The following is a 25,144-nucleotide window of genomic DNA, read 5'->3' as shown; positions in this document are numbered from 1 at the left end:
CCCCCGCAAATCCCGCAGGGAGCGATAGCACCAAGGGGGACGGCTGCTCCCCGCAGTTTATTCCGCGCTCCCTGCTGGGATGGAGGGGCTGGGGGGGGGGGGGGGGGATGGGCGCTGCCGGAGGTGCGGGGTCCCTCCTGGGAACGTGGGGCCAGGGATGGCCCCGGGATGGGGGGGGGGAGGGGTCCGGGGTTTTGGGGAGGGGGGGGTGTCTCAGCTTTGCTTGGGATTTACATTCTGGACCATGCAGTAGCACCAAAGTTCATGAGGTCATCGGTGACGGCGGGCGGTTACTTCCGCTTCCTCCCACAGTACTTCCCTTGTGCGCAGCCCACGCCACCTGGGGGGGGGGGATGCACAGAGTGAACCCCCCCCTGCACCTCCTGAACCCCTGGGGGGGTGGCTGGGAGAAGGGCAGGGGGTGCAGGAGCCGGCCCCAGCAGGGCTGGGGGTCACCCGGCAGTAGCACTCACCTCTAAAGCCCAGGGCACCAAGGGCTCCTCCGAAGGTCTTGGGGGGCTTCCCTGCAGGGGGAGGCAGAACGGGGTGAGAAGGACCCCCACACCGCTCAGCTGCTGGGGGCAAGGGGAATACGACCCCCCCCCGTCCCCCAAAAATGCCCTGCTTGGGGGATGGACACTCACCACCGAATCCCAGCTGGCCGGCGACCCCACCTGAAAGGAGACCGAAGCCCTCAGCACCGAAGCCCTCAGCACCCACCGGGCACCCACATTGCTCTGCCCCGCACCCCCCAGCCAAGCACCCCCCGGCTCAGCCCAGCCCCCTGGGTCCCTCCCCAGGCCGTGGCCATGTCCCCGTGCTCCGTGGGCTGTGCATGTCCCCGTGAGCCAGCCGGGCACCGAGATGTGCCCCGGGTGTGTGCCAAGGCGCCGAGCTGGGGATGGTACCTGGAAATATCGGTGACACACCAAAGCCGGGAACTCCAGCCCCTGGGGAAAAAGCAACAGCCGGTGACAGCCTGTGACAGCAGTGCCACCCCAACCCTGCCTGGCTGGGGACACCCTGGCTGGGGACCCTTGCTCACTGCAGGGACAGGAGTCGCTGCAAAAGCCCCTGTCCCCGCCATGGCACCCATCTGGCTTCGGGGTGCTCTCCTGGGCAGTGGCATGCCCAGTGGGGGACGGCAGCAAGGTGGGGACAGCAAGCGGGCACGAGCGTGGCGTGGTAGGGGACACGCTCCCACCCCAGCCCCAAACCGCAGCACTCACTTGGCTGCAGCCCCCCAGCACCAAAACCTGTGGGATGGGAGAGCCCTGGGGAGGGCGGGGAGCATGGGGACGGGGATGGGGGTCACCCCTCCAGCCCCCCCGGCCGGAGCAGCCCCTGTTCCTTACCTGGCTTGGGAGGTTTCCCAACAGCTCCTGGATACAAGATCCCTGCGTCAGAGAGGGGCATCAGCGCAGCCCCCACCGGCGCTCGCTGCCCCCGGGGCTGCAGCCAGACCCTGCTATGAGCCCAGAGGGTCCCCAGGAAGGGACCTGCATCTCTGCATGTTGGGGACATGGTACAGTACCGTCCCCTGTCCCCATGGAATGGGCAACACTGGTGCTATGGCCCTTGGTACCTGCTCAGCGATGACATTCCTTTCCGATCACACCCCGGGAGCAGGGCAGGTGGCAGATACAAGATGGGGCACAGGGCACAGTGACAGTGTGGGGTGGGGCCGCGCTGTGGGACCGGGAGGGGACAAAAGCGACCCTGCATCCCCTGCCTCCCATCCATCCCCTTTCCTTTCCGGCTCTCTGCCAGCATGCTGCCGCCACTCTGCTCCCTGCACCCCGACCCTGGGGAGCCCCGATGCCACGGGCCAGCATCACTCACCAGCACCAAGCCCACCAACTCCGAGGCCACCAACTCCGAGGCCACCGACTCCGAGGCCACCTAAGATGGGGAGCCCAGGTGAGCACCAGCAGGGACGGGCAGCGGGGCAGCGTCTGATCTGCTCCTCGCCCAGCCCCATGTGTGCCCGTCCTTCCTCAGACAGCCCCACTCCCTCCATGCCCTGGGGGAGCATCCCTCTGCCCACATCCCAGAGCAGGGATGCCCTCTGCCTGCACATGCCCGTTGCCTGTGCTCAGCTCCTGCCAGTACCTACCTGGGATGCCGCCGACCCCTGGGACTCCAACCCCGGGAACACCTGCGAGAGAGAGACCATTAGCCCTGTCCCCTGGCAGCCCGGCACCACCAGCTCAGGGCACGCCCAGCCAGTGCTCGACATGCTGGGATGGCCCTGACACCCATCCTGGGTGTCCCCAGCACCCATCTCACAGCACCCAGAGCAAGAAGACCCAGAGGGGGCTCATCCCCTGCATGACACATTGCTGGAGGCAATGCAGAGCAGGAGAAAAATGTCCTCTGCGAGTGCAGGGGAGGGGGCACTGGTGGCACTTAGCGCCCATGGGTGACAGCACGCCACCTCCCATGCCTGGGCCACCCTCCACCAGGACACGAGGGGGCACACAGGGGACACGAAGCAAGGCCAGCACCCCGATGGCCACATGAGGAGGGTGCCTGGTGACAGTCCGAGGTGGACCTGGGGCAGGGTAGCAGAGGTACGTACCGAATTTGGGAGGTTTCACACCAGGCTGCACCCCTATTTGGGGGATGCCTGCAAAGCGAATGAGGACACGGCGGTTAGGATGGTCACCTCTGCACCCCTCCTGCATGCCACCGTCCCCCATCCCACCTGCATCCCCCCCTGCCACCCCTCCATGTGGCTCAGTGGCTTTTAGCATCCCTGGCCACCGCTGTCCCCAAGCGGGTCCCCAACCAGGGTGTGACGAAGCACGTACCTGCCCCGGGCAGGATGCCGGTACCGGGTACCCCCACGCCCGGCACCAACCCGGGCACGACGCCGACGCCAGGTGTCACTCCTGGCACTCCGGCGACACCGGGCACCACACCTGGCACCCCTCCGACCCCGGCACCTGCGGAGGGAGGGGATGAGGCAGCGTGGGGGTGAACCCTGTGTGATCCTCATACTCCCATGGAATGATGTGCCGGTGTGGGGTGCCCACCCCCGAAGCCCCCTAGCTTCCCCTGGACCAGTCTGTGCCACGCCAGGGCTCATGGGGAGACCCCAGATGCCCACCGGGCAGGTAGGGCTGCTGGCTGTGGGCTGAGCCGCAAGCGATGGGCTTCTCTGGCCAACTCACCGAATTTGGCTGCCTTCGCTGCTGCTTTTGCCGCTGCGGCCGGAACTCCAACCCCTGAGCAGAGACAGTAAGAGGGGGGTCAGTGTCCCCAGGGGGGTGCTCTCCAGCAATGCTGGGCAGAGCGCATCCCTCCTGCCTTGTCTGCATCCCCCAAGGGATGGCCATGAGTTGATGGAAACCACCGAGGTCCTCCTCACGCCTGTTCTGCCCCAGACCTGCCCCTACACCAGCCAAGCTGCCACCACCACCCGCCTTCCTCCTCCTCACCTGGGACACCTGCAATGCCGGGGGCCAGGGCACCCACTCCAGGAGCCAGGGCACCTACGCCAGGAACAAGGCCACCCACGCCGGGAGCTAGAGCACCTACACCAGGAGCCAGGCCACCTGCAAGGAGAGAGGGAAGGACTGGGGCTTCGGCTCAGGAAGAGAGGCCGTGGAAGGAGCCGGCTGAAAAGGCATGGCAGGCTGGGGTGGGTGGGTGGATGGATGGTAGGATGGGTGGGTGGATGGATGGTAGGATGGGTGGGCGGGCGGGTGGGTGGATGGATGGATGGATGGATAAAGAGTGCGGTGGATGGATGCTGGGGTGGATGGGTGACTGGCTGGCTGGATGTGGAGTGGATAGGTGGATGGCAGGATGGATGGATGGATGGATGGACAGATGAGTGGACAGATGGATACTGAGGTGGCTGGCTCGCTGGCTGGTGGTGTGGATGGGTGGGTAGAAGGGAGGGTGGATGGACTAAAATATAAGGTGTAAGGATGGTGAATCTAGGACCCTCTATGCAGACCAGCTCTCTGGAGAGCACCCCCTGACACAGCCAGGACCTCATCCCACGTACAGCCCCGTGGAGAGGTCATCCCTCGCCCCGACCCACAGGGACCCTGTGCAGTGCCAGGCCTCAGCCCCAACAAGGGGAGCAGCCTGGGGTGGGGAGGTGGCAGGAGACAGGACATGTGGGATAACCCCGGAGAGATCCCGGCTTACCGTACTTGGCTGCTTTGGCGGCTGCTTTGGCAGCAGCGGCGGCCGCTGGAACTCCGACTCCTGGGGGAGAGGAGGAGCGTGAGGGGCAGTGATGGGCTGTGGTGGCCATGCCGGCACCCCTCAGCCAGCACCGCTGGGGACATCCCAAGCATCCCTTAGACACCTTCTCACCTGGTATGCCTCCGGGCACCAGACCGGGCACGCCAACACCAGGCACACCAACTCCGGGCACGCCAACTCCAGGCACACCAACGCCAGGCACGCCAATGCCGGGCACGCCGATGCCAGGCACGCCAACGCCGGGCACGCCGACTCCGGGCACGCGCCCTGCTCCTGCAGAGAGGTTCAGGGATGTGGCCGAGCAGGCAGGCTCCGTAGGCAGGGGTCCCACTGACCTCCCCACCATCCACGGTGCCAGGGGTGCCCCCCACGCTGCCCCTTTGCAAGCATCCCTCCTTCCACCCCGAGAAAGGATGACGGTGACTCACCGAACGCCGCAGCTTTCGCTGCAGCCTTCGCTGCGGCTGCTGCGGCTTCTGGGCCACCCACTGTAGGGACAGAAGGGAGAGGGTCAGGGGACCGGTGAGGCCAGCACCACCCCATCGGCTCGTGCCAGCCCATCTGCTCACCTCCAACGCCAGGTACCACGCCAGGAACCCCAGCCACGCCGGGCACGGCAGGCACGCCGGGGACACCGGTGACACCAGGGACACCGGGGACACCAGGGACACCGGGGACACCAGGGACACCAGGGACACCGGGGACACCAGGAACGCCGACGCCAGCTCCTGCAGGCAACAAGAGGGGAGAAGTTAGATCTCATTGCAGCAACAGTTGAAAGGCGGGACCTCGTCATAGGTCTGCTCTCATCATTGTGCTGTGGTGAGGACAGCACCCCACCACCTTGTCCCAGGAGAGATGCACAGGGGTGCAAGGGAGGGACCGGTCCCGTGTCTCCCAAGAGGCCCCAGTGAGGATGGGAAATCTGCTGTTGTAAAAGAGAGGCTGGGAAGTCACCAGCACATGGGACCACGATGATCCTCATCATCACGGGGGGCTCCAGATGGTCCTCATCATGGGGACATCAAGCCTTGCAGCCAAACAGGCCACAGAGGAGAAGTGGCTGGTGGTCCCCAGTAGCTCCCTGGAAGGGCTGGGCACCCTGGGCACTGGCCAGACTGGGAAGCTGCCCAGGGCAGTGACAGCTTTGACCCGCTGGCACTTGTTAGTGCCACAGGGACAAGCATCAGGTCACTTCTGGAAGGGCTGAGTGCCAGAGGGGTTGTCCTCATGGCCCCCTGCTCGGCAGGTGCCTGGCACCCCAGCACAGAGCACACATCCATTAACTTGTCACTGCCACGTTTCTCCCTAAATCCCATCCTTCCCTGGGCACGTGGTGGGATTTTTTTCTACATGATGTGGAAGAGAAATGGAAGAAATGGCCAGCAATGGTTCAGCCCTCAAAGGAAAGCTGCCATCGAGCATGGCTGCTCCCAGGGGACTCCCAGGGCTCTGCAGTGATGATGCAGGAGAAGGTCCTGGGACCTGGCCAGGAAACCTCTGGCACTGCCTTTTGGAGCAGCACATGGATACCCCAGCCCTGTGTGGAGCCTCAGGGCCACTTCTGCCTCCTCTCTGCGCCCGGGCTCCCAGCTTCCCTGCTGCTTGGCCATGTCCCTCGTCCCCTCTGGGCTCCTCCTCGCTGGAGCTCCCTTGGGGGTGGTGGGCCTGGGTCTTGCTAGACCACGTTGGATGCACTTGCTGGATCCCACCAGGTTTTTGGAAGGCGGTGACCCTGGGCAGGGGTCCTCTCTGCCAGGGATTTCTGCCCACCCGGGCAGCGAGGCTGAGCCCGCGGGCACCAGATCCTGGGTCAGGTTTGCTGCTGGAAAAATGGATTTGGTACGAAACCCAAGAATTCAGACAAGGTCCAAAGACACGTGTTCGGTCTCATCTGTTCACCTCCATGAAGGAGCCTGCAGAAACCCCGGAGAGGGGGAAGGTCCTGCCCTGGGGATGAAGCCAAGCCCGGATGCAGAAGCTGGGAGCTGGGCTGGCTCATCCCATCCCCAGATGCTTCCCCGTAATGAGCCATCAGGAGTGATCCCCAGGGGAGACCCGCCTGCCTGGGGGCACCCTAAGTGCCACGGGGGGAGAGGGTCAGCAGGGGTCCCCAGGGAGCTGCTGGGGAGCTTCTTGCACCGCGCAGCACGTACCGAACTTAGCTGCCTTTGCTGCTGCCGCTGCTGCCGGTGCCCCGACTCCTGGGGACAAAGGAGAGAGGGACCTTCAGCCACCAGCCCCTCTGCCCCCACAGAGCTGAGTGGTGGGGACAGGGGTCCTGGGAACAGTCACCTGCCACCCCGGGGACAGCTCCGACACCGGGCACCAAGCCGGGGACGCCGCCAACGCCGGGCACGAGGCCTGGGACGCCACCAACTCCTGGCAGCACCCCTGGAGCTGGAGGGAAGCAGAGCAGTCAGACACCCCCCCCCAAAATACCCCATGCCACTGGTGGGGACACGGTCTCCCCCGGTGTCATGGGAAGCTCTGGGGCACCTGGCTTTGAGGTGGGCTTTCCACACCTCCCAAACCAGCTGCTCAGGGGACCTGGGGTGTGCCCAGGATTGGGATTCCCAGCTCCCTACACCCAACCCAGGGGTCTGGAGCCCACCCGGCCACCCAGGAGCTTGGGGACCCCCGAGGTCCCCCAAGGCCGTGGTTGTAAATCCCAGCTGCTCCCAGGGCTGACATGTTTCCTCTGGATGCTCCAATGAGCGGTTGTTTGCTACTTGCTTTTCTCCCGCAAAACAGCCAAGGAGGGGAGCAGCGAACGTGAGATCTGCATCACCAAGCGCATCCCTCCGCTAACGAACGATGGCTCGTTACAGACACAGTCTCCCCGGACACCCCGCCAGAGCCTGGCACAGCAAAACCACATCTCTTACGGAGAAACCATGCGTGATGGGGATGTACTGCCCCGTGTCGGGCTGCTGCATTGCGAGGTGGCTAGCCAGCCCTCCAGCCACCGCCGAAAAAGCTGGTTTTTGCAAAGCAGGCTTTGCTACGCCCAAGCCCGGCTCTCCCAACAGGCTGCTGGAAGCTCACCCAAGGGGGTAAAGCCCCTCTGCAGCCCTGGGGGAGGTTTCGCCCCTTGCTGCCTTCCATCCGCAAAAGCCGCTGGCTCGGCAGAGTGGCTTCACCTCACCCCGAGCTCCGGCAAGCAGCCGCTGGAGCCGGGGCAGGGGTCTGGGGCTGGGACAGCACCCCAGGAGATGGGGCAGGGGGTGGTGGGGCAGGCAGTGAAGCCACCCAGCCCTGGCACCAATGCATGGCTCTTCTGTGCCCCGAGAGTGAGCCCGGCCCCACAGGCAGCTGCCAGATCTGTCCGAGACAGCAAGGAACTCACCAAAAGCTCCTGCCTTCGCTGCTGCCTTCGCCGCTGCTGCCGCCGCTGCCGCCGCTGCCGGCACTCCAACTGCCGGGGTAGCGGGTGAGAGTCAGGGGTGCAGGACAGGGGGAGACGACCCTCCCCGAGCCCCAGAGCCGAGCCCCGCCATCGTCTCACCTCCGGCTCCTGGGACAACGCCGACGCCGGGTACCACTCCGGCGACTCCCGGGATGCCGACAGCCCCGGGCAGGACACCGGCTCCTGCCACAGGGGAGAAAGGGACCGTCAGCTCGGTGATGCAGGGTCACAACCAGCATCCCCCCCAGCCTGGGAGGGAGGGAGGGAGCAGCTGCCCCACTGGGGAGATGGGTGATGGATGTGCCCGCGGAGGGCGACTCACCATATTTCGCTGCTGCTTTTGCTGCTGCTGCCTGTGCTCCGACTCCTGGGGAAGGACATGGGCAGCCACTGAGGTCCCGAGAGCATTCTCACCTCAGCTCCCCCATCCCGCAGGGACCCTGGGGACTGGCCCCTCCTGTCAGCATCCACCCGCCTCTCCTTTGGGAGGTGGTGCACCCCTCCAGGCTGTCCCTGGGGTGACACAGCCTCTCTGGGGCCACCAGACAGCCAGGCAGTGCCCAACACCCCATCCGAGCACCGGCAAAGTGACCGGGGTGCCCAGTCCCCCCCCGCCATGCCCGTGCCAGTCCCCCACCCTGGGGCTGCCTGGGAAGGGAGCGTACCTGTCGCGGTGGGGTACCCTGCCTTTCCTCCTATGCCGATGCCAGCTCCTATCCCGCCGGGCCCGAAGCCTGCAATCACAAACAGAAAGGCAAAGCCAGGTCAGGCACTGGCCCTAGGAAGGGGGGCGAGGCAGACGGAGCAGCTCCTTCGGCCCAAAGGATCTCCCCCCATCCTGACGTCGAGGGATGTGGGAGGGATGCCAGAGCCAGCTCCCCCCCAGTTGCAATGCCAGTTCAAACATCCCTGCCTGGAGCTGGCTGCGGCTCAGGACGTGTCCTAGCAGAGAGCCAGCCAGCCAGCCGACTGCTGCCGGTGCCGCGACGTGCCTGTGGATTAACGGCTCCCGGCCCCGTGGCGTGGGATGCCAGGAGAGCCGGGTTGCTCCCAGCTGGGTCCACAGGCATCACGGCAGGGCAAGGCATGGGTCCCTTGAGGGACCACCTCACCCTGGGAGCGGGATGCCCCTCATACCGCCCCGAGGGTCGGTGGCCACGAGGCCACGGCGGCAGCCGGCGGAGCCGTGAGGAGCTACGACCGTGGAGCAAGGGCTACGAGCACTCACCGTAGGGCAGCTTACCAGTGCTGTAAGGCAATCCATAGCCACCTGGAGAGGAGAGAAGGCGGCGGGTTAGCGCCTGGCTGCCGGTGGCCGTGCCCCCTCTGCCCCGCGGTGTAGCCCCTCTCTGCCAGCCGGCTGTGCAGCACCAGCCCTCGGGGCTCCTTCCATCGGGATAGTAAATCCTCCAGGATACAAGCCCTCATGATGGAGCTGGGCCAGGAGATGCTCTTCTCCATCACCTTGGAAGCAGTGGCTCCAAAAAGAGCCACCCACTCTCAGCCCCGCACCGAGGGCTGTCACACCCGAAGCCGGTTTTGCAGGAGCCTCCTATGACCCCGCTTCAGCGGGGGGGTCCCCTGGGACCCCCGCGGCGAGAGCTGTACCCAGCTGGCCACGCCATGGCCAGCTCCAAATGAAAGGTTTTAATTGGAATCAGGGCTTGGGAGCCTCCACTGAAACGTGACCTCGTTAGGAGGTTGGCGCGAAGGGACAGGGAGGGATTACAAACTGGAACATCGCGGTCAGGGAAACGTCTCCTTGCGAAAGAGCAGGATCCCGCTGCTCAGGACGGCGCGGGGATGCCCGTGACTCGACGAGGACCGTGCACTTCGGAGCCGGCAGCACCGAGCTCCCATCACTGCTGGCAGCGGCCTGAGGAGGGGTGATGGGCTGCCACATCCCCGATGGGGACACCTCGAGCGGCACGTAGGGTGGAGGCTGTCTCACACATCAAGGCCTCCTGCCGGGGCGGGTTGCAGGCAGGGCGGGGATGCGGCTGCATGCAGCCAGGACAGGATTGCTCATGGCAAAGCATCTCCTTGAGCACGGGACGCCTTCCCCTCCCACCAGCCAGCATGTGGGGACCAGATTTCCCTCCACTCTGCCAGGCTGTCCCATCATGTCCCACACCAGTGCAGCGTTGCTGGAAGGCAGAGGCTTTCCAGGCTGTGGTGGCCATGAGCCATGCCGAGTTTCCCCCGCCTTGGGGACCCCACTTGCCCATCCTGGGGCACCTCATCAGCGCCTCGCTCACCCCAAAGCTGCAGAAGGGTCCGGCACTGGGTGACACATGTGGAGGTGACTCCAAGGGTCAAGAGTCCAAGCCCTTGGGTCTCCGAGGGTTTTGCTGGGTCCAAGTCCAGCTCCCCACCACCCCCAGCTGGATGTGAGAGCAGCCCCTGCCCCGGGGCCATGCGCACCCATCCTGCGCTGGCGCAGGGGTGCCACCAGCACTGCCGGGGGGGCTCAGGGCCGATGGGCACACTGGCTGGCACGGAAAGGGCTTCGCACGGACCAATGCCACCCCAGTGCGGCCGGGCACTGGGGAGCAGTCCCCATCCCTACGGCATTGGGTGGGACCCTGACTTCAGTCACAGCTTCAGGCTGAGCCCCCAGCGAGCGGGGTGGCCCCGGGGCTGCCTCCTGAGCGGGGACAGCACAGAGCAGGAGCTGGCTAAGGCATTTGGGGCAAATCATACAAAAAGGAGACTTTCCACTGAAAGTGTTATTTTCCCTGCTGTCCTCTCGTCCCCTCTCGACCCGGACCTACTGCAGCTGGAACACGGCGCAGGGGACACAGGGATGTGTGGCAGCCCCCGGGTCCGTCCGCAGCATCAAAGCGAGAGCCTCAACAGCCAGCCCAGTGTGTCCCCACGCCGCCAGCCCCAAGCCCTCAGAGGTGACAAACTGGCGTCCCCCAGCACCCTGGGAAGGACTGGGGTGCCAGGCAGCACCCAGTAGCTGAAACCACAGCTGGGGACACCACCACTGTCCTGCTGGTCCCCGCGAGTGGCGTGATGCACTGGTGGGGCTCCCTGGCCAAGGGGATGCGTGTCCTCCCCTGATTTATTTAACGAAGGCTCCCCATAAAGTGGGTCAGCCGGCAGCAGCGTCCCGTCCGGGCTGTGGGCCACTGGCGGGGCCGCCGCGGGATGGAGCCAGCCACGGCCGTGCCATGCGCCGGTGGTTTGCTCTCCGCACCGGGCACCCCATGAAAGGCGGTCTGGGGCCGGGCTGCGGCCGGGAGGCCAGACAGTATCCGATGGCGGCGGGGCCGAGTCGCCCTAACGAGCGTAACTCTGCCTCCGCGGGAGGAAGCCGGAGCAGGCCAAGTATTTCTGCCGCCGTTTGCGGCGACGGGCCCCGGCGGGGGGAAGCTGGCAGAGCTGCTGGGCCTGGCGCCCGTGCCAGAGTGGGACCTGCTCCCCGGGGGTGGGCTCCCCCCGCCAAGGCTTTCCTGCCTGCAGCAACTTGTTTCGGCAAGTGGGAAAATGCCCGTGGATCTACTCGCTCCCCAGCACCCCAGGGATGCGGGTCCTCGCTCGGATCTGGCTGCCCTCCTCCTCGGGGATGTGTTTGGGACCAGCAAGCTGGCAGTGTGGCCCTTGGAGGGCACAGCACCCAGTACTGGCTGCCTGGCGCTGCCCATCCTGCCACTGTCCCTGCGTGGGCTGGGGACGGGCAGAACTGGCACCCGGCGCAGGGCTGGGAGATGGAGGTCCCCGGAGCAGCCCAGCCTGGGAAAGGGGTGCTGAGCACCCCCAGGCTTCCCTGGGCTGGGGCTGAGCCTCGTCTGGGAGGGCAGTGGGGAGGGAGACCTGCCTGGAGCTCCATCCCCACCGCCTGCCTGCTGTTGGTGGCCTTGGGCAGAGCTCCTTGAGCCAGGACATTTGGCCCAGGCGAATGCCCAGCGATGCCGGGCACAACCCCAGGAGCTGCAGAAAGCAGACGGTCCCTGCAAGGGCTGTGCCTCGTGCCAGGAGGAGCCAGCAGGGACAGCCTGAGGTGGCCTGGCCCAAAGCATGTCCCCAGAAACATGCTCTTTCCTACCTTACAACAGCCGGAGAGAGGAACAGCATCGTCCTCATGGGCTGGGGGCAAGACCAGCAGCAGCATCCAGGCAGCTGCCCACGGGGCTGCGACAGGCAGGGCTGCTGCTGAACTCACCTGCCCAGCGCCTCTTGCTCTGTCCTGCTGTCCCAGGGCCAGCACCAGCACTGCCAGGTCCAGGGGACCCGGGGGCACCGGGGCTCGGCCCTGGGGGAGTGGCGGGTCCTTCTCCTGGCTCTGCTGGGGGTCCTTCACCCCTAGCCCCGTTGGCTGTGGCAGCTTACCTGGGAGCTTAGGAGCTTTGATGGGATACCCCAGAGGGACACCAGGCTGCGGACCTCCAAAACCTCCCAGTCCTGCAAAGCCAACAGCAGACTCTCACCTGGAGCCCGCGCCCAGGCTGCCACCAGTCCTTGCGAGAGGGGAGCGCCCCGGGGCACCCCGGGAGAGGAGAGCAGGTGGCTTGGGAAGCCCTGAGGCATCTTCTGGTGTGGGGAGGCCATGGCGGTGATGAACAGGCTTGGGAAGGAAGAGAACGACGGGCGAGAGAGATGGGACACTCACCAGGGATTCCTGCGAAGGCTCCTGCTCCTAGGCAGAAACACAAAGGCACTCGTGTGAGCCTCGGGGCTGGTCCTTGGGGTCCAAACTAGTCTGTGTGGGCTGCGTGGGCTCAGCCAGAGGTCGGCTTCGCTAGCCCACTGCCCTGTGGGGCTGCGACCCCAAAGGATGGGCTGGAGCCAGCCCCAGCAGGATGAGGATGAGGGCAGAGCTGGAGCCGGCCCTGGACCTGCCCTCCACCCCAGTGTCCCCAGGGGATCGAGGGGACCTACCTGGACCTTTCGGCTTGACTCCAGCACCAGTGGGTACTCCGGGCAGCACCCCTACGCCAGGGAAGCGGACACCTGCGGCAGAGACCAGAGAGGCCAGGTCAGCATGGTGGGGCATCATGTTGTTGCTGGTACCTGAGACCCCTGCACCCAGCTCCCAAACCCTTGTCACCCATCTCTGGCTCAGCACTAACCCTTGTGCTCTGGGACAGGGTATCCTCATCCCCCGGGGGCTTGCTGGGACCCCCCTGTACCAGCCTCCCCGCACCCCCCGGGGCAGAGCTGCCGGGGAAGGGTTTGCTCTAGCCCTGGGGCTGCCTGTGCTTTGTGGGGAGCCATGCTGCCCACGCAGGAGCTCGGGGTGCCTGCAGGGTACATGGCACCCACGAGTGGGTCCCATTCATGACAGCAAAGCACCAGCCCACACCACGGTATAGCCAAGCCTGGGCACTGCTCTCTGCCCCGCTGATGTGCAGTGGCTTCGTGCAAGCTGGGGCTCTTTGGGGAGTGGGAGGGGGGGTCCTGCCCGCTGAGCCCCGACCCTCCAGGGGCAACAGGCAGCGCTTTGGCCTCGCAGTCATTTGGGTTGGGTTTTTGGTTTGGAGGGTTTTTTTGGTTTGTTTTCTTTTCCGTTTTACAAATGTCTTTCATTATAACTCACGCGTTTTCAGACATGGAAAAGACATTCCTGACCAGCAACACACTTCTCCTTCTGACAATGTCGAAACATCTTGTTTTCACAAGTTCTCCTCCTCCAAATTACTTTGCAGTGAGGAATTCCTCTCCCCCCCCGCCGCCACCTCCTCCCCCTCCTTCCCACGCCGCCTTTGGCTGGGCAAGCCGGCCCTGGCGTGGTCCGTGCCAGCTCCTCTCCCGGTGCTGATGCCGCCTGCTCCCGCAGAGCTTGGCATGAGACCCCCGGAGACGCCGGGTCCCCCCGCCTTTGGCATGGTGGAAATGTCGCTATGGCCCCAGCAAACGGGTTTGGAAGCTGCAGGCAGCAGTGATGGGGCAGGCAGGGAGTTAGGCAGGCGGGCAGCCTGGGGCTGCACGCAGGCTTCTGCAGGGCAGGGTGCTCTGCCTGCGTGGGCAGGGCAGGCAGAGGAGGTGTTATAATGCCCAGGGTGCAGCTGGCCACAAGGCTATCGACTCAAATTGGGGTGCTGGCACCGGCTGGGGACCCCCTCAGAGGTTGGGGTGCTGCTGGTAGGGTGGGGACCACTTCGGAGGTTGGGGTGCTGCTGGCAGGGTGGGGACCCCCTTGGAGGTCGGGGTGCTGCCGGTGGGGTGGGGACCCCCAGCTCACCTGCGCCAGGGAGCACGCCGCCCGGGAAAGCTCCAGGAATCCCAGCACCTGCCGGGCGAGAGAAAGGCAGGGATGAGCGCCTGGCCGGAGCCGTCCCCCGCCCCGGCCCCCGGTTTCGGGGCCGTGCACCTACCTGGTACTTTGGGGGGTTTCCCTGCCGCGCCAACCCCGGGCTGCACCCCGCCCGGTACCACCGCACCTGCAGGCAGCAGAGACCCCCTGAGCTCGAGGCACCGGCTCCTGCCCACCCTGGCAGGCATGGGGACGAGTCTGCCCTGGGCTCGGCTATGCTGGGGACGATGGATATTTCCCACCTGCGGAGACCCCGAGGCCACCAGGACCACCAACTCCACCCATGCCACCAATGCCAGCACCCGGGGGCATTGGGAAGAGGAGTGTACCAGTGTGAGATGCCACCACCGGGCTACGGGTGGCCAGAGCAGTGCCAAAGGAAGGGACAAGCTCAGGACGGCTCTTGGGAGGCGAAGGGGACGCCCTGAAGCAGTACCAGGGATGGGTCCCCCAGACCTGGGCACAGGGACCAGGCAGCTCGGTGCTCTCCACTCCTGGGGGCTCAAATTTGGGCAACGCTCCTTTCCCGGCACACCAAGATGTGCCAGGGTCCCTCCGAATTGGTGGGGATCCCCACGAGAGCAGCACCTCCTGCTTGCAGTCCCTCAGCTCCATGGGGAAAGCTCTCCTAACCCAGGCTCCCAGGGGACACCGGGAGTCCCTGGGGGCTGCCCGAGCCCCAGCGTTGCCTTGCTCGGCATTGTTGCCTGGCCCAGCATCGCATCGGACACCCCCAGCACTGACCAGCTTTCGCAGCAGCCTTGAGCGCAGCGGCAGCGGCAGCACCTGGGAAGACGCCCCCAGGGTAGGCGGCTCCAGGGAAGAGACCCGCAGCACCTGCGGGGAGGAGAATAACCAGCGTGAGCATCTCCAAAAAGTGGCCGGCGAGAAGGTGTCCTGCCCTCCACGCCGGCCACAGTGGGCGCAGGGGGTGGTGAGCCATGGGGGGCTGCGCAGCGGTGCCGGGGGCTGGCGTTAGGCTGGGCAAGGCGGTGGTTAGCAGGCACTGCCCTGTCCTGCACCAGCTTCTCCCTGCGTCCCCCCCAAATACCTGCTCCCATCCACATGCTACCCGTCACCAGCTGTGCCAACACCACCCAGGGCACTCTGCGGTGTCACCGGCTGCCGCACACGCCGGGGTCCCTAGCGGCCCTGGGCAGGCTGGCTGGCCACGTGCAGGCATTGTCCCTCTGCTGCAGACCCCGCGGGGACCCCATGTCCCTCCTGGCCTGTGACTGCTTGGCATCACCCAGCCATGGTTGATGCCATGATGTTGGGGGACCACAGGGCTGCCTGTTGGTGGCTGCCAGACCCTGAGGTCTGGGAAGGGTGCCCAGCCTGGATGGGACCCACCAGGCAGGCTACGGAGAGCACCCAATGGGAACAAACCACATGCTGTCCCCAGGGTGGGGCCCTGGGGACATCGCCCTGGGGACAGTCCGGAGCGGGGGCGGCCGGTGGTCTGTGCTCACCTGGCTGCAGGCCAAGTGGGCCAAGTCCCCCGAGGCCTCCGACCCCTGGAAAGAGAAGTGGGGTGAGGTAGCGGGGGGCGACAGCCGGGGCCAGAGGAGCAGGAGCATCCCGCTTGCACCATCCCCCGTGGGACGGGAGCGTGTCCCAGGGACGGGCACAGGGACGGGTGACAAACGTGCCCGCCAGCATCTGGGTCCCCCATCCCTTCCCTTTCTGCCTCGCCCGCCCCCCACCCTGCCGGGCCGCGAGGGGATGGAGCCGAAATGTTTATGGCTGAGGAATGAGTCCCTCCGGCTCCGGCCAGCGCTGCCTTCCAACATCTGGGGCTAATCAGCCCTCGCTCCCTCCAGGCGCAAATTCCACTGCCTTTGGCTCAGGGCGCGGACACCGCTCCGGCTGGGGCTTCGCGGCCGCGCCGCGTTTGGTTTTAATTACGCCGAAATAAAGGGCCTTGTTTTTCTTTCCACGAGCTGAAATCTGAGTAAACGGAGGTTGCCGGCCCCCGCCTCGGGCTGGCGCTCCCGCCGCGCAGACGGGCCGGCTCGGGGGGCCGGATGGGGTGCAGCGTGCCCCTGCCCCGGGGCACAGAGGGTGCCCCTGGGGAAGGCAGGGAGGGGAGACCTGCGTCTCTGCCTAAAAGAGCATCTCTCCCTGGGCCTCGATGGGCACCGGGCGTCTCCGTTGGCACCAGTTTTGCCTCCTGCACATTCGGTCCTTGCTGCCCCACCACCTCCCAGCCATGCCTGGCACCTCCTCACCATGTCCCAGGCTCAGTGCCCTCGGGCTGTGCATCCTCCTGCCAGCATCTCATCTCTCTCCTAGTGATGCCCCCTCTTGCCCCCTCATTTCTAGGCCAGACAAACCCCAGCATGGGCTGCAGGAGCCCCAGCAAAAGCTGCTCGGCCACGAACACAGGCAGGCGGAGGTGCTGCCAGCTTCCCACAGGCACCAGCTCCCAGCAGGGCTGAGCGAGCGTTACCCGGCTTTGCATCTTCCCAAGGAGCTTTGGCGCAGGTTGGCAGGCAGCAAGCACCCCGAAAGGGCCGTCCACGGGGGCTGGAGGGCAGAGGGCAGTGCGCCGAAGCGGGGGATGAGGGAGGAAGGCTCCCTTGAGGCTACGGGGGCTTGGCAGGGGTTAGCGTGGCAGGGCAGGGCAGAAAGTGCCAGCTGCTGCGTGCCTTGGCCGTAGGGGTGCCCAGGGTGGGGGGGTCCCCTTGGCCACGTGGGAGAAACGTGAGGCCAACAGGCGTCGGGAAATATCCTGGCCACTGGCACGGCCAGGGATGGCGAGAGAGCCAAGGAAAGGTTTCTTACCTGGTTTGAGAGGTTTTCCTGCAGCCCCAAGTCCTAGGGGAGAGCGAGTGGAGAGGGGTCAGAGCCATCCTTCCTCCGAGCATCCCCCAAGGGGGGGACACCGTGCGGGATGGGGCCAGCCTCGTGGCAGACCCCCTGCCCGCCACAAGGCAGCTCTGCCGGGGGTGCTACCCAGCTCCCCATCCCGGCACACCCTGGGCAAAGGGGTCCCAGCACTCACCTGCTCCCAAACCTCCAACCCCAGCACCTGCGAGCAATGGCACAGTCTTAGCACCCATCCATGTGAGCACCCACCCACCCATGCCAGGCTCCCAGGGGTCCATCAGGAGGCAGAGAGGGTCACAAGGGTGCAAGGCGATGGGGCATCCCCCCTGGGATGTCCCCAAGCTTTTGGCTGAAACACTGGGGACAGGCTGTGACCTCAGAGCATCTCCCATGGCCAGGGCTGGGCGGGGTGTAGGTGCCAGCCCTGGGCTAGTGACCCCAAGCATAAGCCTGGCACTGCCACCCAGTCCTGTCCCCACGCCGCGGGGCTGGCGCTGGGGCAGCCACCCAGGGCTGAGCGGCCAGACAGCGTGTCCCCATGTCCCCTGATCCCAGCTGGCAGGTCCTCAGCTCTCTGTGCTGGCTCAGAGGCACCCAGGCACCCCCCGGGCACCTGCCCCATCCCTGCAAGCAGGGTGATGCCCCCCCTCAACACTGCCTGGACCCCCTTACCCGGGAAAAAGCCTGCTCCTGGGACTCCCACTCCCGGGATAGCACCAGGGACCCCTGCAAGAGAAGAGACCTTCGTTAAAATCCCCCCAGGGATCCAAGTGTATCCGGCGGGGCGGGCGGGGGGCACCTCCTGGGATGGGGAGCTGCTCCCTGCGGAGAGGGTGGGATGCAGAGCCTCAGGGCGAGGTCTCAAGGGCAGGTCCCTGCCTTTCCTTGCACACCTCAGTTTCCCCAGTGTGACAGTGGTGACGGGGCTCAGAGGTGCCCCAGCCGGGAGCCGGGGAGGGCATCTTGGTGGAGGTGTCAGCAGGACTTGGTCCCGCATGGGAGGGAGGGACACGGGGCTGGCAGGGAGCCGGGCTGGCTGGTGTCTAGCTCCACTTCCCAAAACCTGTCCCGTACCACAGCCAGCGCCGTCTCCATCACCGCCAGCTTCACATGTCTCTGGAGGGACGGGTCCAGGCATGGTCATGCATGGCGGGGGGGGTGAGGCTGTCCAGGTTCATCCCCGCAGCCCACGCTGGTCCCAGCCAACCCTGAGCATGCTTGGCTGTGGCTGCCCCATGCCCACGCTGCCTGCCCTGCCTTGCCCTGCCTGCTGAGCTGCCAGCGGGAAGAGCCAGCTCAGGCCAGCAGGACTGGGGTGTTGGACTGGGGGACAGTGCTGAGACCCATCGAAACCACCTGCGTCCCTCTGCCTGTCTCTGCGAAGCTGAGATAAGCACCCAGGTCCCACCGCTTTCCAGGGCCTCTGGAGCTCATGCTCAGAGGTCGTGCTCAGACACCACGGCAACATTTTTTGGCTGGTTTGGACCCTGGCAAAGGTCTGTCTCCTGCAGACCCCCAGGCAGCCATCCCCTGGGTGGGCCCCCCTGCTCCATCAGGGCCATGGATGGGGTGGAGGCTTGCAGGTGGCTTGGTGGCACGAGGAGGTTGCAACGCGGAGGGATGCTCCGCTTTTGGCTGGAGCATGTTTTTGGCACTGAGGAGGTTGCCGTGGGATTTGCAGCGGGATTTGCAGGACGGCTGGCAGGGCTTGCAGTGAGGCTGGCAGGAGGATTTGGGGGTTGCCAGAGGCAAGCGCACGGCTGCCATGGCCAGCACCCCTGTAGCAAGCTGCACCCAGCTCTCCTGCCTGCTCTGGGCAGAGGGGACGGAGTTCAGGGTGGACGGGCACTGGGGACCCTGCGGTGGCATGGCTGGGACCTGAGGACCTGCTGTCCTGCTCTGAGGCTGTAGTCGCCTCCCCGGCACCCTGGCCAGGGTGGGGGGGGACCCAGCACCCCCAGGAGCTGGGTGCACACAGTGGTATAGCCCTGGCAACACCACCACAGGCTGCGCAGTGCCCAGGGGCCGGGCAGGGTAGCCAACGCAGGCAGGTGCCAGGCGGGTGGCAGAGCTAGCATGCCGCGATGGGGGGCACATTGTGCTGCACATCTCTTCTCCATCTCTGATGTGGTGCAAACTTTGGGGGTTCCCCCTCGCTGTGCCCTATAGCCCCCCACTTCACCCCAACAGCTGCCCACTGCAACATGGCAGGGATGGGGGTGTCCCCTGGGCCCTGCTCACATGTGTCCCCCGTCACCCAGGGCACCTGGCATGGAGCCCCAGCCCAGCCGCACAGAGAGACCAGGCGCCGGGATGCACCCACATGTGTGTCAGGACACACACGCGTGCAAGAGGGGTGTCAGGCTGTGCGTGCACAGGAGATGTCAGGACACACGCGCCAGCAGGACACACACTCACAAACCCATCGGGATGCACACGCAGGTGGAGGACCCATGCCAGGACCTGTCACACAGCCCCCACGTGCCCCAGTGATGCCAAAGAGCGGGGCTCAGCCCTCTGCCCCCCAAAACCACCTCCCAGGGCCCTGCCAGGGCCAGGGGCTGAATCCGGCCCTGGAGCAGCTGATGTCCCTACGTCCCTTGGAGTGGAGGGGGCACACGCTCAGTCATCGCTCCGGCCGGCCGGCTCACCCCTCTGGCACGGCACAGCCCGGCCTGGCTGCTGGCCAAGGGTTTACGGAGCAGTTCCTTTTCCCGGCACATTCCCCCAACCACCGCCCCCCCAGCTTGGAAAAACAAATCCCAACTTCTTGCCTGTTTCCAAACAAACTCCGTGCATCCACACATCGCCTGTCCTCCCCTACCCGCCCTGCTGGGAGGGGACACCCCACCACCGCTGGGAGCGAGAGCCGATGGGATGGCCAGGATCCGGCCGGGGACCCCCATGTCCAGGGCCAGTGACTGTCCCCCACCAAGCAGGAAGGTCCCCGCTGTGCTCAGCCCCTGTGGTACCCCCCAGCGTCAGCCCCCCATGGCCAGGCAAGGTCCCTGGTGCTGGGGAGATGCCGGGCACCCAGGGGACCTGGGCTGAGCTCCCCTACCCCTCTGTCCTCCTGTGCCAGCACTGCCTGGCAGAGATCCCCGGGGAAGCTGGGACAAGGCAGGATGGCTCACAGCCTTCCTGGGGTGCCTGGGGACCCTAGAAAGGTCCAGGTGACACCCGCCCACAGCCACGGCTGCTATACTCAGCCCTTCATCATTGTCACCCTCCTGGGCACTGCGGACCCTGGCAGGGGGGTCCCACTGTGGTGCCACTGTCGCTGCCCCCTCCCCGGACATCCCCCAGACACCATCCCAGGGCCAAGGCGCTGTGCCCATCCCCGTGCCTCGTGGCAGGTCTGCACCTTTTGGAGGATTCCAGGGGATGTGCCAGTTCATCAACCATCTCCATGCCCAGATCAGGAGGCGGAGGGGGGCAGCAAGTCCTGGCAGGAGCCTGGATGGCTGGGGGACAGTGGGATGGCCGGGGTGGGGATGCCATGCGGCTTTGGGGAGCCGAGGTTTTTGCTCAGGAGCATCGCAGGAGGCTGCTCCCCCCTTGCTGCTCTCCCTGACCAGCTCTGCTGCCAAACACGGCCAGCTCTGCACTTCTCCTGAAGCTCTTTTACAAGCTGCCTTGGCACTGGCAGAACCGGGCTCGTCCCGGTGGGGAGGCAGTGCCCTGAGCCCAGCTCGGGGTCTGCTCCCCAGTGCGGGCACTGCCAGGGGGCATGGGGGTCTCTGACTCGCTCGGCTCTCCGGCTGAGGACCAGCCTCGAGCAGCCAAATTCACCCCAGCATCACCAGTCCCACCCATCAGCAGCACCACCAACACCCAGCAGCTTGGGTGTTGACAGCAGCCCACGCGCTCGGCACTGGCTACACCGTGGGCTCCCCAAGGCTGCACCGGGCTACGGCAATCGCTCTCCAGCCGGCCTCTGTCCTTCCCCAGCCCTCTCCTTCCCCAGCCTCGGGGGCAGGAGCCCATAGCCCAGCTTGGGGTCTGCTCCCCAGCACAGCGTGCCTCTCTTTGGCCTCTCCATCCCGCATTCCCTTGGCACATCAGGGAAGGGGAAACTGAGTCACCAGCCTCCCAGCACTGAAGGAGCTCCGTGCTGCCTCTGCCCCTGGTCCGAGCCTGCTGGGACTCAGGGAAGGAGGGTTTCTCCTATCTCCCAGCTTGTCTCCTGGGCCAGGGCTGGCTGTCAGCCTGCAGAGCATGGGGCTAGCCCCCAGCACCCCAGCACCCACCCCGGGGATGTCTTCTCAAGCCAGGGGCAGGAGAATTTGCACCCACATGTGCAGCCCCAGCTGTGGTAGGGTTTGACTCCCTGGAGGTGCTCAGGATCTGGTGTGGAGCCTTGTTTATAGCAACCGGACTTTTTCTTCCAGAGCTCTGTACCACAGGTCACTATTTGCAATATCCGCACTATTCCATTACCTGTGCTATTTCAGACTGACCACCGTTTGTATCATCTGCACCATTTCTACCTGCACCACTGCTTGCAGCTTTCTTTACAAGCCAGAAATACAGACGTTTTCTCTATTCAACATCTTTTGAGACCGAGACCAGGCTGGAGAATCCACCGCAGGACACGAGCTCACACCCTCGCCGGGCGGCCAAACCTCATACCTCGCCGCCCTCCCTGCACCCGTGGGCGATCACTCCCGGAGGAGGCTCAGCATGTAACCGCCGCAGATATTTCCCCTCTTCCCTCACGCCGCTGTTTTCTTTTTCTTGGGAGAATCAGTTTTGGAAACATGCAGTCTCCAAGCAACTTTGAAGCTGCGTTGCATCCCGGCCCGAGCTCGTTGGTAGCAGCTCGGGGGGAGAGCAGGGGGGGCTGCTGTTGAGAGCCTGGCTCCTCTCCAGCCCCCCCGAGGCTTCAGCTTTTATCTCTGAGCGCTGGCAGACAAGCTTGCACCCTGCAAGTTGCTTGCGGCGGGAGCAACCCCAGCAGGCCGGTGCCTCGGGGAGGTGCCCGGCTAGGAAGGGGAGATGCCATCCCAGCCCCACAACTGGCACTACTGGCCCTGGGGTACGGTACCCAGGCTGGGATGCCAGCACACCCGGTGCCAGCCTCTCTGCACCCACCCGAGCTGCCCCTCCGTGGTCCTAGACCCTGCAAGGGCTGGGACCCCCTGGGGCCCCGCTTGTCCCCCCTGGGGGTGTCGCTGTCCTCCGGCACAGGCAGCACTGAGGGACGGATGGAAGCACTGAGGGACAGATCCCCTGCTCCAAACGCTGGGACACGCTGCACTTGGCATCTGTTAGGGAAACGTACAGCAGCTTCCCCGCGCAGCGGCCTGCATCCCGCCATACGCGTCGCCACGGTGCCCAGCACAACTCCGCTCCCCCGAGGGGTGCAGAGCAGCAGGGGCTGATCCTGACCCGCTGCTGGGAGCTTCCCCAGTACCGCCAGCTGCTGCAAGCCCGGGGCTCAACCCCTTGGCACTGCTCCGAGGGGGACAGCCTGTGTGTGCAGGGGGGCTCCCCCCCTTTTCCCCCTTGATCCTGGGATGTCTCAAGGGTCCCTTTTCTGCCAGGCTGGTTTGGAGCTGCAGAGGCAGTGGGTGCTGGAGGATGCTGCCCTGAGCCCTCTCCAGGTTGGGTGCACCCCACAGCACCCTGGCATCCCCCCCGCACCGTGCCACTGGCTGTGCCTCTGTCCCAGCTCAGTCCCCAAGGGCTGGCAGGGCAAGGAGCACAGCTGAGCCTGCCCGGTGCCACGCAGCACACCAGGCTGCAGCGACACTGGTCACTTCTCCATGAGGAAGCATTCTCCGGTGTCCCCATCAGCACTGGGACCATCTCCAGGGCCAGGGCCACCTCCTCTGCGAGCTGCTTCCCAAACCAGCAAACACCCCTGGAGACTGAGCTGGGGACTGGAGCGGGGCCAACAGCCCCAAACTGCTCAGAAACTGCTGCAGGATCTCACCCGGGGGCCAAAGTCCTCCTGAGACCGTCCCAGCCAGCCGCTGCCTGAGACCTGGGGAGCAAAGCCACCGTGGTTCAGCAAGCCAGCACAGAGCATCACTGTCGGAGACGGAGAGTGCCCAGGACTGAGCTGCATCCCATCAAGCACCTTGACCCTGAGCTGTAGCTACCCAGGATCAGGCACTGACAGTGGCCCGGCTTTACAGGCAGCTGCCTGGCTTGGCACCACTCTGGGGTCACGCTGCCTGCACAGCCAGGGGCAGACCAGCCTGTGGTCGGGGTCCCATGAGCCCACCACACCGGGGCAGAGCAGGGAGCTGCAGGGCACTGGCAGATGGAGCTGCTGGCTGCAGAGCCCCGAGGGCTCTGCCCTGGGCGAGGGTGGCCCAGCCTACAGCTGCCTGGTGCCGCAGGCAGCCCTGGCACTGCCCTCCCCTGCCCATGGGATTCTGCTCTCTCCCCTCCTCCGGTCCTCAGTCCTCTCTGGCCGAAAAGCCTCACGTGACGGTTCTGGCACCAACCCCATCACCGATGGTGGCTCAATGCCCATCGCACGCTCTCCACGGCATGACATGGGGTGACCACCGCCTGGCTCTCCGGAGGTGGCTGTCCCATCCCTGACCGTGCTGTCCCCACCTCGCAGACGTTTGCCCAGTTTGGCCGCTGTAGCGGGCTATAAATCTGTGCTCAGAGCAGCTCTCCCCACCTCCGTGCGTGCTCATGGCCAGACCACGAGACGTGAGCCGTCCGGCGGGCAGGCACCTGCTGTGCTGGCGGCTCCGGCTTCGTCACGCGGCGCCGTGGGATGCGCACCGCTGCGCTGGCTTTCGCCTCCCCGCCCCGGCAGCGGGTTTGCGGCACGTGCGTGTGCGTGTGCCTGCGCTGGGGTGTCACGCAGCCCCTGCCGCTGCCCAGCCGGGGACTGGCCAGCGAGCCATGACCCGTGCCATGCACCGGTGGATGGACCCGACGCTGGTGACACGAGTGCAAGGAGGGTGGCACGGGGGCCACCCCAGGCACCCAGAGCCTGCGATTCGGGTGGGTCGAGCTGCTCTGCAGCTGCACCAGCCCGGCAGGCTGTGTCGCGGCCACACACTGCGCAGCAGCTCGCACACATCAACTGCGGGATGCACGCACAGACACTCCCATTGCCCCTCCAGCTCACGCCGCCACCGCACCGGGGGGGTGTGATGGGTGCCAGCTCCCCCGGTCCCTCACACTTGTAAGCCCCCTGGGAGCTTGGCAGCCACCCCCATCTGCCCTGCCCTGCGCCCTGCCTGCGTGTCCCCAAGCCTCTCGTGTCGCCGAGCCTCTCGCCAGGATGCAGCACCTCACAGCCTCCCCCCCAACAAGTGCTTCGCGCAGCGGTGCCATTCCCGGACTGCCCTGTGTCACTGCCCTCGGTGACATCCCACCCCACCCGGGCATGGCAGACGCCATTCGCGGGGTTGGGGGGCAAAGAGCCCTCCGGGGAGGTGGCACCCAGCGGGGGGTGCCCTCCCACCCTCGGGGATGTCCCCAAGGCAGGGCAGGGGGGCTGCCTATCCCTGCTTGGGGACACGCAGCCGGGGCAGGCGTGGGGCTGCCCGGGGGGCTGGGGGGGGGGGGCAGCAGCCGAGCCCCGGTGCCGGTGGAGGGTCCCTGCAGAGCCGGGGAAAAGCGCTGGCCGGGGCTAAGGGGAAGGAGCCTTTTCTTTCCTTACCTCCTTGCTGAGAAGCCGGGAGGATGGAGAAGAGGAGGAGGACTCCGGGAAGGAGGGGTGCAGCTGCCTGCCTTGCCATCTCTTGAAGCAATGCCCCCGTGCTCCCGCAGGCAGTGTGTTTTATCCCAGAGCTGCTTAATTGTTGCTTCCAAGGATGCGAGGGGAAGGGGAGGGGGGGGGGCTTGGAAGGAGGGAGGGGAAAAGGAGAGGGAGAAGGGGGGAGAGAGGCACAGGACACTACGTCATGAGGAAAGGGCAAACACACACAAGCCTCTCCAGCCGATTGGGCTGGCTGGTTGGTTATTTTTTATTTTTTTTTTCCCTTTTCCCCTTTTTTTTTTTTTTTTTTAATTCCTCTCCCTCGCTGCTCTCTCCAATCCGGGCGCGCCTCTGCCAAAAAAGCTGGAAGGGGGGGGAGCTGCCAAGGCAGGCTGCGGGGGGAGGGCAGGGGAGGGCTGCGACCACCCCGACGGGCCACCGCGGCCCCGGGTGGCACCGGGGGCTTTGGTGCCCCGGGTGGCAACGGGTGGTGGTGGGGGGGGGGTGTCGCATCCCGGGTGGCACCGGGCAGAAGGGGGATGGGGGGCAGGTGGCGACCGGCTGGGTAAAGGGATGGGGGTGTCCGGGGGGGTGCAAGCGGGGTGTCAAGCGAGGAGCCGCTCCCAGCCGCGGGGTGCCGCGGGGCGTAGGGGAAAGGGACCCGGCCCGGTCCCGGTCCCGGTGCCCGGCTGCGGCGGGGCACCACCGGCGGTGGCCGTTAGGTGGCGGGCGCGGGGTG

General features: G+C 65.7%; 1 protein-coding gene across 1 annotated transcript; it reads right to left on the bottom strand.

Moving 5' to 3' along the window:
* Positions 1-112: 112 nt before the first annotated feature.
* On the bottom strand, positions 113-24,479 carry ELN (elastin). The gene is made up of 34 exons (XM_050909091.1): positions 24,367-24,479; positions 17,400-17,453; positions 16,903-16,929; positions 16,683-16,715; positions 15,368-15,412; positions 14,643-14,732; positions 14,138-14,200; positions 13,957-14,022; positions 13,824-13,871; positions 12,521-12,592; positions 12,252-12,278; positions 11,972-12,043; positions 8,877-8,903; positions 8,299-8,367; positions 7,956-8,000; positions 7,733-7,816; positions 7,574-7,642; positions 6,520-6,624; positions 6,381-6,428; positions 4,794-4,952; positions 4,653-4,712; positions 4,345-4,497; positions 4,165-4,221; positions 3,444-3,539; positions 3,177-3,230; positions 2,814-2,948; positions 2,582-2,629; positions 2,117-2,158; positions 1,849-1,890; positions 1,356-1,382; positions 909-950; positions 645-674; positions 474-524; positions 113-340 (listed from the first exon to the last, which is right to left on the bottom strand). Exons 1-34 carry the CDS (start codon positions 24,443-24,445, stop codon positions 291-293), a joined length of 2,169 nt encoding a protein of 722 aa, XP_050765048.1. The 5' UTR covers positions 24,446-24,479; the 3' UTR covers positions 113-290.
* Positions 24,480-25,144: the final 665 nt, after the last annotated feature.

Source organism: Gymnogyps californianus, chromosome 20, assembly GCF_018139145.2.
Source record: "Gymnogyps californianus isolate 813 chromosome 20, ASM1813914v2, whole genome shotgun sequence".
NCBI lineage: Eukaryota > Metazoa > Chordata > Aves > Accipitriformes > Cathartidae > Gymnogyps > Gymnogyps californianus.
Note: the sequence above shows the minus strand (reverse complement) of the source record. Positions and strands in the feature narration are given on the sequence as shown.